The sequence below is a fragment of the Labrus bergylta genome, chromosome 17 (genome assembly GCF_963930695.1).
Source record: "Labrus bergylta chromosome 17, fLabBer1.1, whole genome shotgun sequence".
NCBI classification, from domain to species: Eukaryota; Metazoa; Chordata; class Actinopteri; order Labriformes; family Labridae; genus Labrus; species Labrus bergylta.
The window spans coordinates 7,689,736-7,705,096 of NC_089211.1; the positions used below are offsets into that span (position 1 = coordinate 7,689,736).

The 15,361-nt window shown below is 42.9% G+C and overlaps 1 protein-coding gene across 2 annotated transcripts in view; it reads left to right on the forward strand.

The window, feature by feature from the left end:
* The window catches only part of megf10 (multiple EGF-like-domains 10), a 47,909-nt gene that overhangs the window by 6,745 nt on the left and 25,803 nt on the right, over nt 1-15,361 (forward strand). For both annotated transcript variants that reach the window (XM_029280316.2, XM_065965720.1), the window contains exons 2-5: nt 1,800-1,938; nt 5,040-5,141; nt 6,259-6,359; nt 9,268-9,360. In XM_029280316.2, coding sequence (XP_029136149.1) covers nt 1,820-1,938; nt 5,040-5,141; nt 6,259-6,359; nt 9,268-9,360 — 415 coding nt within the window. In that variant the 5' untranslated portion in view covers nt 1,800-1,819. The remainder of the gene's footprint in view (nt 1-1,799; nt 1,939-5,039; nt 5,142-6,258; nt 6,360-9,267; nt 9,361-15,361) is intronic.

Sequence of the window (15,361 nt, forward strand, 5' to 3'; positions counted from 1 at the left end):
TTCTGCTTCCTCCTGAAGCTCCTTCATTATGCTTCTGTTTGCCAGAATGTTCTTCTCCGCTCCTTTGTTTACACCCTGCATGTCATGTGGCATTGTTGTGAAGGCAAACGCTGTCATCATGGCGTCAGACTCGGTTGCTTCGTTCAGTCCTTCTTTCCCCCTGAGACCCCCGCCTCCCCTCCCAACTGGGGAAACCTCACACTGTGAGTTCAGAGAGATTTTAAAGGCAGCCTGCTGAATTTTCTCGAAGTTTTCAGGAATGTGTTTCAGTCTGAGGAAGAGCGTGTTGGCTCGAAACATCACATGTCAGGACATGTCAAGACAGTAAACACTGCTCACAATAGAAACTCTGACTTTTAATTCCTTCAAACCACAAGATGCTCGAGAAGGTCTGTGATCAGCCGACGGTTACTCACACATAAACTCTAAACACACAACATCTGCTCAACCTGTGGGGAAATGTGTTACAAATATGCACAGTGGATTTTCACATTTCCCTTTTCTGTTTCAGTTTCCTTTCAGGAGAAAAGTAAAGCTGCTGTCCTGTAGTTTACTGTAAATCTTCATAAGAAGTTTTCAAAGAGCTGAATGTCACCAGAGATCTGCAGAAACACCAACACTCTGAAGTCGTGTCATTGTTCTGAACAAATGAGCTCAGCTGTGTGAGAGAGAACTGCCTCTTTTTATGTTTGAGGTTTTAGTGGTTTGAACCGTGTTGAGTCCAGTTGATTATATGACCAATATTTGTTTTAATCAAACAATAATGCAGCAACACAACACCGGACATGTAAAGGTTACTGTGCCACTGATTCATTCTCTTTTTTTTCCTCTCAGTGCAAAATGATGTAGACATTTTTGGATGTTTTGAAGATTTTGACAACCTTGATGACCAATGCAATCAGAAAGAATAAAAACCTACTTATTCAGGCAGCTGTGGCTCAGTGGGTAGAGTTAGTGGTCTTTCAACCGGAAGGTTGGGGGTTCAATCCCCTGCTCCAGCAGCCACATGTCCACATGAATGTTTCAAGTTACTTTCACATTCATGTAACAAACATTTTAAACTGAAAACATTTTCAGTGTGAGCGGCATGTTGAACACAAACACATGATCAGGACTTTCTCCTGCCGGCTGCCTGCTAAGAATTTCTGTGTGAAATCAGGATGAACTGAGCAGCTGATACAGTCTTTATGGGTGTAATAAAACAGAGTCAGATACTTTCTCTTTTTAACAGCATGATTTTTTCCACTCTCTCTCATTGTTAATGTGAATACTTGTATTTACACTAAACATCGACTTAAAGGCAAAAAACTGTCAGCTTAGCAAAAGGACTCTGTTCCTTCGTCTGCCATCTTGGATAAGTTGTAAACATGTTATCGTCTGCCTGGGGACAACATGTGGAAATTATGTAGTTAGCTAAATCTGGTACAAAGCATCACATAAACGAATGAACTAAACATTATTAAGGTCCCATCTCTCCTCCTGACCCCCTCTCTTCCCCCTGGCAGAACTTCACACTGTGAGGGACGTGTGTGAGAGAAACTACAGACTTAAATGCGTTATTAAGTTTATTTAATTTGTGTTGTGCTCGATATGACGAAGGCTTCATAAGAATCTGACCTGATGTACTGACTAAGGAGCTCAAAGCAAAGCCTTTCAAACACTGACTTCCTTCCAACTTTGCATTTAGATTAAAATACACATGTCTTGTGAAAGTGATTAGAAATTAACTTTTGTTTTGTGTCTTGATACTTCATGACCCAGCAGTAAACTTGTGTCTCCTCTTCCTCTCCCGTGTGCAGGTGCAGCCGCTCTGTCCGAGATGGGCATGTCTCCGCGCTGCCACAGGACCGTCCTATTGGCTGTGTCCTTCTGCTTCCTGCCCTGCATCACTTCCTCCCTCAACCTGGAGGACCCGAACGTCTGCAGCCACTGGGAGAGGTCAGTCACAGGATGCTTTCTTTTTTCATATCAGGGGGGCTGTGTCCCAAAACGGAAATCAATTTACTTATTATTTCTGTTCCTGGGAGAAAAATGAGCCGAAAGATAAAACATCCACCTCTTCATAGATCATGTCTTACCGCTCTTCAATATCCTCAGGTTGTCAAAAATGTTTGATACTTTCTGATACCACGTGTTTTAAACCTTGACAATCCGTTGTTTTAAGTATCAAAAAGACGTACTGACGCTTTAAAAAGCCATCAGACAGGAGGGAATCAACACTTCAGATGATTTTGCAGCACTCCTGGTTTGATTGCAGCATTAAACTTATTTAATAAAGGATCTAATTCCTGTATCTTTACATTTCTGTTGGTAAACAGGAGGAACAACAGAAGTTCTACGGGGATAGATCTTTAAAGCCATTAGGGGGTATATGTAGGGGTGTTTAAAAAAGTCAAATTAATCCGATTTTCTGAACAAAAAAGCAGCTTGGAAACACATTAAGCAACTTGTAAAAAAAGAAACGTGGAGGGAGATTTCTCAGCTGTATTCCTTTCACTGACTAATCTGAAGAAACAGCTGCAAACACGCTCTGCGGCGCCGACTGTGACCGACGACAGAGAGAGAGAGAGAGAGAGAGATTGAAACGTTACGTTGGTGTGTCTGCGTAACTCTGCAGTACTGTACGTCTACAAACGCTAGTTAGCAGTCCGACTTCTATGCTTGCTATATCACCACACTCTCTGCTTGTTTGAGTTCAGGTAACCATGGCAACCCAAACTGAGCGTATTATGTGGAGATGGAGCTGATAGCAGTTGATGATTCTGCCTCGTAGCGTTCTTCCTTCTGCATAATTTTCTGATCGGCGGCAATATGTTGTAAATTAAGGAAATACGATGCTACCCAGAGGACCAATCACAGAGCTTGTGGTCTTTGTGGTTTCGAGGGGTCATTACATTTTTGAGGAGGTGCACGGCAGGTTAAGCTCCTGCACAGCGCAGATTCAGCACATTAGTATGAATCAGGTTTTAAAATCAGGCGGGATAAATTCAACCCACTCACCTGAGAATAACTTTGTAATCAGACTTTCAAAATAAAATGAAAGCTATGATTCAAAAAAGGAAAAAAACATCAGTCTTCATTTCTGGTTTCACATTTTTAAGAGTTCTTCTGGCCCACGGCTCAGACTGACAATCAGCTGTGACCAATCAACTGTCTCTGTTTATTTCTATATTTGGAATCCAAATTAAAATATCTTCATGGAAAAATTAACTTAAATAAAACCGTTTTCAGACATTTTCAGAACCCGTATAATTCAACTTTTCAGGCTCAGCCATTTTAGAGACCTCTTAGGGAACTTTTAAAAAGCAGTATTCCCCCTCTCTTAAAAATGTTCAATTATATCCTCCTCTTCTCCAACCAGTGTAAATAAGTCTCAGAGCTCTTTTTTTTGTTTTGTTCTAAATCTACTCTGATCCTGTATTTGATCATGCCTATAAACCCCTCTATTTCAGCCCTGCTCAGAACAGGCTGTTTCTGTGTCTGTACCTTTAAATATGTAAATGAGCTGTGTCTGACCACGCCCCCTCTCTTGAAGGGCTTGGATGTACTCAGGCTCTCTTGCTCCATGTCCTATTGTTTACAGTGAGAAGGCAGACTCAGAGGGCAGAACAAACACCTCGCTGTGGGAGTGTCACCCACCTGGGGGAGGGGTTACTGCCCTTTGTGATGTCATGAAGGGAAAATCTCCAAACGGCCTGTTTGAGCACACATTTTCTGAAAAGTGGAGCAGGCAAAAGACGGAGAGGATGGACTTTTCTCATCATTGGGGGGTTTGTAGACAGACCAGGGACACATAAGAGTAACAGAAACATGGTGAAGTGTGTGTTTCATCATATGTGGCCTTTAAAATATCAATAAAAGAGAAGTTTAGGTAGCCTGGTGGTCAGTCTGCCTGGGATGGTTATGACATTATAGCTAACCATCAAATCCACTATGGAGAACATGAACGTGATCTTTACTGGAGGAACCTCACTGTTGAGCTCTGTTGCTTTCAGACACTCCTGGCTGCATTGCACGTTGCATTCAAGCAACAAAAAATAAAACTGTAAATATGAGTGTTGTAGTTGTTTCACTGCAGTCTTAGGAAGTACAGTAACAATCACAAACTGTATATCTAAAGAAGAGAAACTTTTACGGCCCCTGAAATAAATGTTGGGTTGGCAGATATGGAAAATGATTCCGGTCAGAGAATCAGGACAGGAGAGAGGATTCACAGCTCAAGGGTTTTATTCCGTGACGAGCACGTAGATTTACATAGGCCACTTCGAACAAAGGAGATTGGCATAGCTTGTGTCTTGTGTCTCATTCGTGGTTCCGTGTAGTTATGAGGATCAATCTACGTATCTTCATGTGTATGTATGTGTGTGTGGTTTCTTTTTTGCATTAAAACACAAACATATAACTTAAATGTCCAGGCTTCTCCTGCAGCTGCTCTGCTGTTCCTATACTCTGCTCTGCAGCATGTAAGCCACGTGCTTTATACGATCCGAGCTCGTTACGTGTCTGAGCAGGCTCGTTAACTCTAGTCAGGCTTTCTCACACCCCCGAGGACCCTGTGGTAAGACCGGCTCACAAGGGAGTCATAAGGTACCTATGTCACCACCTCCTCCCCCTCCCCCTCATCCATGAAGTTTTTATGAATTCCCTCCGAAACACAATCATTAAAATCTTTCTTTAATACAAACTGATGACAGGCAGGGCCACACAGAGTGATGTGGGGGTGGCACACAGGGAGTCAGGGGCTAATCCTGCATTAAACACACACACACACACACACACACACACACACACACACACACACACACACACACACACACTCAAGCAGCTTAATGATATCCTGACATTCAGAAATGGTGTTAATTGGAGACGGAGCGGAGGTGTGTGAGGGTCTCCCCCTTCAACAATGTGCTTTGTTATGTCATGTATACACACACACACACACACACACACACACACACACTGTCTCTCCTCAGCCGATGAACGTTTCTTCTTTAAACTCACTCTTCTCAGTCTGATTTTCTCTCTTTGTATGTTTTCAGTTACTCGGTGACGGTGCAGGAGTCGTACGCTCATCCCTACGATCAGATCTATTACACCAGCTGCACCGACATCCTCAACTGGTTCAAGTGCACCAGACACAGGTGAGGACACACACATGCATACCCACATACGCACACACACACACACACACACACACACACACACACACACACACACACACACACACACGCACACGCACTTTCCCAGACCACCAACTGAAGTCCACACACACACAGGTCCAAGTGAACATACAAAGGTGAGGACACATTCAGGGGAGAACACATATCATTCCCACCTGAGGCTGATGAAGAGGAGTTGTTTTTTAAAGGACCCTTCCTCTGATTTTATGCCTGTTAACTTCCTTCCTTCCTCATCTCTCACTTAAAGGATTAATCGACGTCAGAGCTGAAACCTGAGATTTTAAAAATACGATGAAGTAATCTGTGGTTACACATTCATTAAGGTTTGGGTTTCATTAATAAGTCATTTTACAGACAGGTGTGTCCCCTGTTTTTAAAGGTGAGCGCCCTGAAGGTAACACGTTTCAGCCAATCACAGTCTGTGAGTGTTGAGCTGCCTCTGTAAACAGACTCAGGTCTGTGCACTAGAAGAACCCGCTCACATTTTCTTTTTAATTTGTCTTGTATAAATGTCCTTGAATTTGCACCACCTCTCGACTGCACATTAATCTCCTCGAGTCGACCCCGACAGCGCTGGTGGTCCCATTGAATAAAAACACTCTAACTTTAATCTAAAGCTTTGACATGTTCAGAAAACTTCCAGCCCCCAAAAAAGTATCAAATGTAATAATTTACATAAAGGTATTGAATAATTGTTATAAGATTAAAATTAAAAAGAAACAATTGTTCTAACGTATATTTCCATAAATTAAAGCCTTCGATGATTCATTCAGTTTGTTAGACTTCAAAGAGGCCACATGCATCGCTCAGTCATGATGAACTTTTAAACTGTGTACAGTCGATGCTATCGGCTCTGCATTAGCTGCTTCTTTAGTGTCACACTGAGAGGAGAGATCAGCTGAAGTAACACTTTAGTTCATATACAGTTACAACAACGATGCATTAACACATTCCTGAACTGATCTTTATAACACTTAATGAAATAATCACACTGCAACAACACTGTGATCATATAACATAGCAATACTCTCCTGCATGTCATGTCTGAGCTCTGACATCACTTCCTGTGTGCGTGCAGGGTGAGCTATCGGACGGCGTACCGAAGAGGAGAGAAGACGATGTACCGGCGGAAGTCTCAGTGCTGCCCGGGCTTCTTCGAGAACGGAGAGATCTGTGCCCGTGAGTATCTCAGAGACTGGAAGTCATGGTCACATGAGAGAGAGAGATGTAACAGCTGTTTCTGGATAACAAAAAACTCTCTCTCTGCAGGGATCCTTTCTGTGATGATGTCACACTTAGAATAACAACCGGAGCCTGTTTACCTGCTGCAGGCGTTACAGTCTGTTTACCTGCTGCAGGCGTTACAGTCTGTTTACCTGCTGCAGGCGTTACAGTCTGTTTACCTGCTGCAGACGTTACAGTCTGTTTACCTGCTGCAGGCGTTACAGTCTGTTTACCTGCTGCAGGCGTTACAGTCTGTTTACCTGCTGCAGGCGTTACAGTCTGTTTCCATGCTGCAGGCGTTACAGCCTGTTTACCTGCTGCAGGCGTTACAGTCTGTTTACCTGCTGCAGACGTTACAGCCTGTTTACCTGCTGCAGGCGTTACAGCCTGTTTACCTGCTGCAGACGTTACAGCCTGTTTACCTGCTGCAGGCGTTACAGTCTGTTTCCATGCTGCAGGCGTTACAGCCTGTTTACCTGCTGCAGACGTTACAGCCTGTTTACCTGCTGCAGACGTTACAGTCTGTTTACCTGCTGCAGACGTTACAGTCTGTTTTCCTGCTGCAGACGTTACAGTCTGTTTACCTGCTGCAGGCGTTACAGTCCGTTTACCTGCTGCAGACGTTACAGTCTGTTTACCTGCTGCAGGCGTTACAGCCTGTTTACCTGCTGCAGGCGTTACAGCCTGAATACATCTTTTAGTTAGTTAGACCCCAAAGTTCTTTAAGAAAACAAACCAAGGTGAATGTAAGTAAGTCAGGAATGACTCTTAAATAACTCCAACATTAGAAGCTTTGTGTGGCTTCATCTGTCTTTTCATTTAGAAATAAATAAATAAGCCTTGGTTATGAAAGGCTTCACAGTATTTCTTATTATGTGTGGCAGGCAATCTGACTGCATCCTCTGAAAGAGGTCCAAATTTAACCACCCAAATAATCCGTTGAGCGTGCGATCTGTCTCCTGCAGTATCTGTGAGACGCTCGGAGCACCATGTGATCCCTCCTTATACAACAGAGTCTTTTCACACCAAAATGAATCCCTCTCTGAACTTCTACAGCTCCTGCCTGGATACTGTGAAGTGCTCACACATTCTGAGTTTTTATCAGCGACCACCTCCTCGTCACGGCAGCAGGCGGTGTGTGAGCATAATACTTTCTTTTACTGACGTTGAGCAACAACAGTTGTGGCTTCACACCTGTTAGCGCCTGTTGGCTACTGACAAGGAGGGGGTGGACGGACAGTAACCTCATGTGTGCAGAGTGAGGTCGACACTGTAGCAGCACAAAACACAGGTACTGTGTATGTCTGGAAAGTGACAGGAAACCGATATGAGAAGAATAATCGATAATATAGTTAGGTAGTGTGATAACTGAACGGTGATGTGTGATGAATAAACAAAGATTCAATCAGAATCAGAATCAGCTTTATTGGCCAGGTATGCTTAAACACACAAGGAATTTTACTTTGCTAAACTGTGCTCTCTTTGTACAAAGGTATAATATTAAATATCAACAATAAACACAAAAATAAACAAATGAGCAAAGACTAATATGTACTAGGCTAAATAGGATGATATAAGATAATAGTGCAGTGGTGAGTAGTGCAAAGATGCTGAAGTAAACATGAGGTAGTTTTTACAGTATTTACATTAAAAAGTGTGATCATTTAGATGAAATAATATATGTATATTCTGCTAAGAGAATTGTAACATTGTATAAAGAGTGTCTTTACCTCACAGCTTCTTTGCCTGCCTCATGTTTTAGGAAATACCTCAACAAGCCCCTAAATCTGGGCCAACGGTATCCTAGCGTCTTGGAGAGCGGGCCGCCCGGGTTCAAATCTGACCTGTGGCTACTTTCAGGCCTCCCTCCAGCAGGTCAAATGTTTGCATGCTGAGTGAGAAAGCATGGCTCGTTAACAGGACATAATTTTTCTTACCTTTTTGGGATAAATCCATACTTTTGAGATCCATTTATTAGCAATGCTCCTACAATGATAACGATAAATTTGCCGGTCATTGCACATCTATGTGACAAGTGTCCTCTGCACAGAGAAGCTGTTTTTAATTGTTCTTATTTAAAGTGATAAATCCAGACTTTTGAGATGATGGCATGGTCCTGTCATGAGCATGATATAAGCTGTTTGTAATCAAACGTTTCTGCGTCTTTACAGACAGATTTCTAGTCCTCTCGTCGGTGTGGTTGAAGTTCCTGTTTCTCACTCGAGCTTTGGATTTTCTGCCCGTCTGTATTTCTGATTTAGTCTTTTGTGTTCCTGTTGTGTCGTGTTGCCTGCAGATCTAATTTCCTTCAAGATAATAATAAAGTTGAAGTTGAACATTGTTGAGTTGCTTTTGGTTGAGCGCGGATGATCTCACCTGCAGGAACACTTTGAAACGATGCCCCTGTTAAAAAAACCCTCAACAGTCTTTGTAGACAAACCAAACCTGAGACCTCCGAGAAGAAACCTTTTTCCATTTGCAGTCACGCTTAAGACAAGTTCAGAGGACTGAAAATCTGTCTGCTTTGATGTTTTAAACCCTCAACATATAGATCATAAATGAAGACGGCAGTGAAGGAGGTCATCAGGGTCGTCAACCGTCCTCATCGGGGTCGTCTTAACGAGGAAAACACAACTTTTAAAAATCTGATTAAACCGTGCTGCTCAGATTTTAAGAGCCGGAGGGAAAGATTGTTTCTGACCTGACTGACACGCTCTTAACAAAGTGGTCACATGGAAATCTAAAGTAGGACAAGTTTCAAACAAAAAAGAAAGCAGAGTGTTGAGTCGCTGAAATGCAGATGTAAATGTTTAAAAGTTGTGTGTGTCTGTCCTGATCCGTGTCTTCCTGTCTCTTCCTCCAGCTCACTGTGAAGAGAGCTGCGTTCATGGCCGCTGCATGGCCCCCAACACCTGCCAGTGTGAGCCGGGCTGGGGGGGCTCCGACTGCTCGAGTGGTGAGTCGTGCAGCTGCTGCTTTCTGTCTGTGCACCGTTAAAAGAGAGACTCTGGTTTTTCTATGAAAGTCTGTGAACCAAAGAGGGAAAACAGGCTGCGGTGTCATCTTACCGACCTCTGGACTGTCCCTGACACACACACACACACACACACACACACACACACACACACACACACACACACACACACACACACACACACACACACACATTGTTTTTGTTGTTGTTTTGGATGCTGTTCCACATCACCTGTCTCCATCCAGAGACATTCATGTGTAGGATTTGGTCTCTAGAAGGTTTGTCACAATCAGTGGTGATTCTAGAGTCCGTTGGGGTGCTAGGCAAAAATCAATTGGGGGGGGGGGGCTCCACCCGATGTTCAGCAGGGCAACGAGAATGAGTGCTGTCAGATGGGGATTAGAAAAAAAATATACAAGCTCAAGCCCATCTACCATTTACCATCCTACATTTCCAATCCCCAACAATGTCTCTTTGCCAGACCCGACCACGCCTTTAAAACTCCATCTCCTGGTTTAATTCAGGTTTCTGTCTACGATCAAACGCTCCTCAAGAGCCGCAGAGAACAACGTGTACTCACAGGCTGAGCGGTCTGAAGCATGCATGACCAGTAAAATTAACATGTGGCCTTTAAAGCGTCAGCAGATAGGACACGTTAGCTTCTTTCATTGTTCCTGCTTTTTTTTTTTTACATCAAAATCCCTCTCTCTACTAAAATACTAGTTAAAGTAGTAAACGTAAGAGGCTGATGTTGGACAGTTTCAATGCAGCTCTTTAAAAGTTCTTGAGTTTTGTTGTGAGAAATGTCTCAGTTACGGTTTCTACACCGACTGCCGTCTCTGTTTTGGAGAGTGCAGCACGTTTACAGTTTACACTTTGAATGATTCCTCTAAGTGACTCTGATGTCCTGCAACAGGAAGTGTAGAAACGACGAGCAGGTGGTCGGCAGTGAGGGCAGCAGCTGATGGCGGTCGGTCTGCAGAGGACATGTGTGTCCGTGTCATGGCTCATGTTGACGTTTGAATGAAGGACTGAACTGTTAATGAGCTTCTGTGCAGACTAATCTAATTTAAACGCACCGTCAGTCTTGTCTAAGTGCTAACTGAGATCACCACATGGTCACTTCTGGGTTCAAAAAGCCAAGACGATGATTCCCTGAATACCTTATTCATGGGCTTCTTTTTGTTTATTCTGTAAGTTATGCTCCAACTTAGAGATGCATGATCAGAAAGTAAGGAAGGATTTGGGGCGGGGCTACCTGTGATTGACAAGTCATCAACACAGCAAGCTGACAAATGTCTCATTTGGTGTTCACTTGTTCTAAAAATCACCCTGAAGGGTGGGCTGTGATTTTTTTAAGTACTTAAAATTTGTTAAAGGTCCAACCAGTAAAACCATAAAGTGAGCTTACTATATGATAAAACCATAAAGTGAGCTTACTATATGATCAGACATTAAGGAAACATGCTATGTTGAAGTGCTGACAACAATGCAGCAGCCAGTATGTCCTTCTTCTAACTTTAGATTCTGGTCCTGAATGATCTGGATTTGTTTGGACCAGAGAAGGTAGGCGGTTTTAAGACACACCCACACGGCCGTTTTGGATGCCCCTCGGTTTGCCAGATATGAGAGCAGTTATCAGGTCAAACCAACAGGTGTTGCAGTGATGGAAGCGGGCAAGAGAACTGGTTCAGAAAGAAGTGATTGTACCCGACCTAAAAAGCCTCTGCATGTTTCTAATAAGCTCCACGAGCAGAAACGTGCTCAAACTAGGATCAATATTGGAGATGCTTTTGAAAAATGGAGAGAGGTTAGAACACAGAAAGGTTTACAGACCGATGCAGAGCTGGATAAACACTGAAGCTTCAGTGTCCACCACATGGTGACCTGAGTGAGCATGGACTCTAGAGAGGAGGGGGCGGGGGGAGACAGCTCTCTATGATGTTTAGAATTTAGACTGCAGTACTCAGTACCTGACATTCGCAACATTGACTCTCTCCCCATCTTCAAATCCAGACTCAAAACCCATCTTTTCAAGATCACCTACTCACTCTAACATTTTAACTGCAATTACACTGTCCTACATTTCATTTATTTTATTGTATGCTGTTTTTATCCATCGTTGTTTTTTAAATGTTGATTGTTGTACAGTGTCCTTGTGTGTCTTGAAAGGCGCTTATAAATAAAATGTATCATTATTATTATTACTCATTTTAAACACAGGTGTCAGAGTTACATATTGCTCATTTAAATCCTGATTTTAGGTAGCAAAAAAAAGGATGCATCTTGCTCACGAAGCTACTGTAAGATCTACATGAATCCCTTGCACCTCCTCCCCTTTGTCCTTATATGGTCGGTTCTGGGTCAGACAAATCCAAGATTGTGTTGGAAAAGTGCCAAATTTCAGGCCTCTTTTTGTTTGTTTGGTAAGTTACGCTTCCATTTAGAGTCAAATAGCAATAAAGCTGTGGAGGATTTCAACTGGTCTACAAGGGATTGACAAGTCAGGACAAGGGTGACCCAAAAAACTGCCTTGTTTGGAGTCGGCCGTCCATTTTTCATGAAGTACATTTTGTTTCAAGCCTAGCATCACAACTATAACGACAGATGCAGTAAAGATATGATGCGCGTGCTAACCAAGCTAGTACTCGCATTAGTTCATGACTTACTGCTTGCTTCGCTTCTTCTCAGCTCCACCCTCTCGTCCAAATTTGGTCAATTCGGGTCCAAATGACCAAGATGGCGATGGCTTAAACGCGAAACTCAATGCCTTGAAGAGCGTAGACCAAAAACCAATGGGTGACATCACGTCTACTTCATAATAATGCTTATTAATTGTTCTGAGGAGCCCTTTGATGTTTTAAATGGTTTGAAATCGAAATCTGCAAAGAAGCAGCTGCCGATGAAGACGGGGAAGTCCTCGCTCGTCTCGCTCGTCTCCATTGGTTCATCGGCCAACACTTTGAAGCGCTCGGATCTCAGACCAGCTCATGTCTTCGGGCTAACGTTGTCTCTGTTTATCTGACACACATGTAGCCTCAGCTCATCGTCACATTAAGCCTGTCGTTTGTGTTAATAACTGTTTGGTTGAAACACGAGCTCCCGTCTTGGCACCGAGCATGCAGACACTCTCTGTGTGTGCGATGGAGGTTATTTTAATGTGTCTCCAGCAGCAGACCTATGTGCTGATAAGTATGAGCAGTCCACAGGGTGTTCCCCCCGCCGCCTTCACTGTCAGTCTGTAATAAAGAAGCTCATTGTTGTGTCTGAGCTCTCCTGGGTCCCACCAGGCCGGCCTGTCTGTCTCCTCTCTGCAGGAGCTAAATGAAAGTGTGAATAACGCAGACACTCAATACTTTATACAAGAAATACAAAGATGGGATTTAGGAACCAGGATCTGAGTTTTATGTTGACTTCTGTTGCTGAGTTTTATACAGGTCATTACCATTCTTTATGCATTGGTGAAAATTATGTTAGCTCGGTTTAAACAGAGAAATACATGACAAGAAACACAAAGTAAAGAACAAAAGGAAAGACTGGTGGGGGGGAAATAGTGACAATAGTCGACTCACCACGCTCCACATACCACAAATGTTCACATTTTTCCCGATCTAGTTATTCTGACACCTTTTGACGGTCTACGTCAGGATGAAGAACTCTACCTGATATCTTTTTGGTATTTTAAAGGAATTCATGTGAGACATGTCCCACATAAATAAATCAGAAATCCAGTCTATCCTGTGTAAATGTGTCTCTGAGTCATGACTGTCTACAATGAGGGAGAAGCTCGAGTCCCGCTGGCTGTGTTGTTGTCAGAGCCGTGTTTACATGGACGGGATGGCCGGCTCCTCCCCTTGTGTATAAAAGCTGTTTTAGTGAAGGACTAGAGAGAAGAAGAAGAACATACTCACTGATTATTTGGATGTTAGTAAGAGTTTTTAGATCACGCTCATTCTGTGTTAGTTTACATGCAATGTGAAGCTACAAGCTAACTAAAGAGCGCTAACATTAGCATGCTAACAAAACAATGCAGACCACAGGAAATGTGAAGCTACGAGCTAATTAAGAGCACTAACATTAGCATGCTAACACAACAATGCAGGACACAGGTGATCGCAGCTCGAGCAAAGTACAATTTTGTCCGCCGCTTGTGCTAATCTGCGTGCGAATGCTAGTGGAGGAGAGCAGAGGTTTCAGTATGGAGGAGATGTGGCCAAACAGCAGTTTGTTTTGGTTTCATGCTGGAGCTCGAGAACGACATCTACTGGATCACAAAGTCGCACATTCTTCCCTTAACCCCCAAATCTGTAAAATAAGTATTTAATATAAAAGATCCCAGAACTAAACTGGAGGTTTTCTGAATGTAAATGATGCCTGATGTCCGGAGCCCCCCACCCTAGCTCTAACGTTTCAGGTTACTCATCCTTAGTGTCTCTTAATCTTAATCTCTTCCTCCTCTGAAGCCACTGTCTGTGTCTCACAGACAATCAGTCAAAGATCAATACGAGGCTGACGGACCACCAGAGCTTTCCTTTATTACTTTGAATGTGTGACAGAGCGGCTAAGAAGCTGGTCCCGTGTTTAAAACTGAAACCTTTAGATGAAATGTTTGTTGATTAAAGAGGAAAGAAGATTTACATCAACCTGACTGAAGTATAATCTTTAGTTGAAATGTTTCTTAAAGTGTGTTTGTGTCAGAAGATGTGGAACATATCGGGTCACTTCCAGCATTCATGCACCGTTCAATAACACGTCTTTAATTTCCTGAAGAGCCAGCGAAGCCTCTGATGCATTGACTGTGTTTTACAGGTCAGCGGGCCCCAACAATATGTCTGAGGATCAATTTAGGGGGCCGAGAACAGGAAACGGGGGAAGTGGGCCTGTGTTGCGGGGGGAAGCAGGAATAACATAGGGGATAAAATAGTGTGGTAGAAAATGACCCGGGGCGATGGAGCTTGTGATTTAGTACACATGATGGCAACACAAGACGCTCAAGAGGCCTCAAGTTCAGCTGTGAGAAAATCAGAAACACAACAATGTGAGGGCTGCTGTTAATCCTGCACGCCAACATCCTGTTTGACTGTTTAATGTGTCAAAGCTTCAAACTCTCCCGAGGTCATCTGGATAAACTCCACGACGCTTTGGTGCAGGGCTTCACTGCTTTTAAGGATTTTAGTGAATATTTTTAGATGTGTTTTCATTCTAGTTAGACAACTTAAAGGCTTTATTTAAAGGCTGGATTTTTTGATCCAGTAGATGTCGCTCTTGAGCACCAGCATGAAACCAAAACAACTTGCGCTGCATTGTTGTGTTAGCATGCTAATGCTAGCGATCTTTATTATGCTCGTATCTTCACAATGCATGTAAATTTACCTGAAATGAGCGTGATCTAGAAACACAGTTAAACAGTGAGTACAGTATGTTATTCTTCTTTTCTCTAGTCCCTCTATTAAACAACTTTTATACAAGAGGGGAGGAGTCAGCCGGCCGTCCCGGCGATGTAAACAAACTGAAGATAGGACTCTGAAAACTCTGAAAGCATCACAGACAGTGGGACTCAGGTGTTACACCCATTGTAGACAGTCATGACTCAGAGTTATTTTCAGAGGATAGACTTGATTTCTATTACATTTAAGTGTGAAAAATTGCATATAAAGCCTAAGTGCAACATAGATGTAATTCATACTAGGATAAAGTTAGGGAACGAACAAGACAGGCATGACTTTTAGGCTCTAGATGTTAAAGTCATATCCTGTTAGTGGAGGTCCCATAATTCAGGGTAACCCTGATGTTTGGGATGCTCATTCCTGATACCCCCCAAAAAATATCTTCACACTTTAAAAAATGTACAACCAAATCTTCAGAGTGTCTTGTAGTACAATTGAAAGTTGTGCAGGACTTTTTCAGGTTCCCATGGCAGAAAGTTGTCAATCACAGGTAATCATCTGCACCGTCTCAACAGCTTGCACACAAATACTTAGGT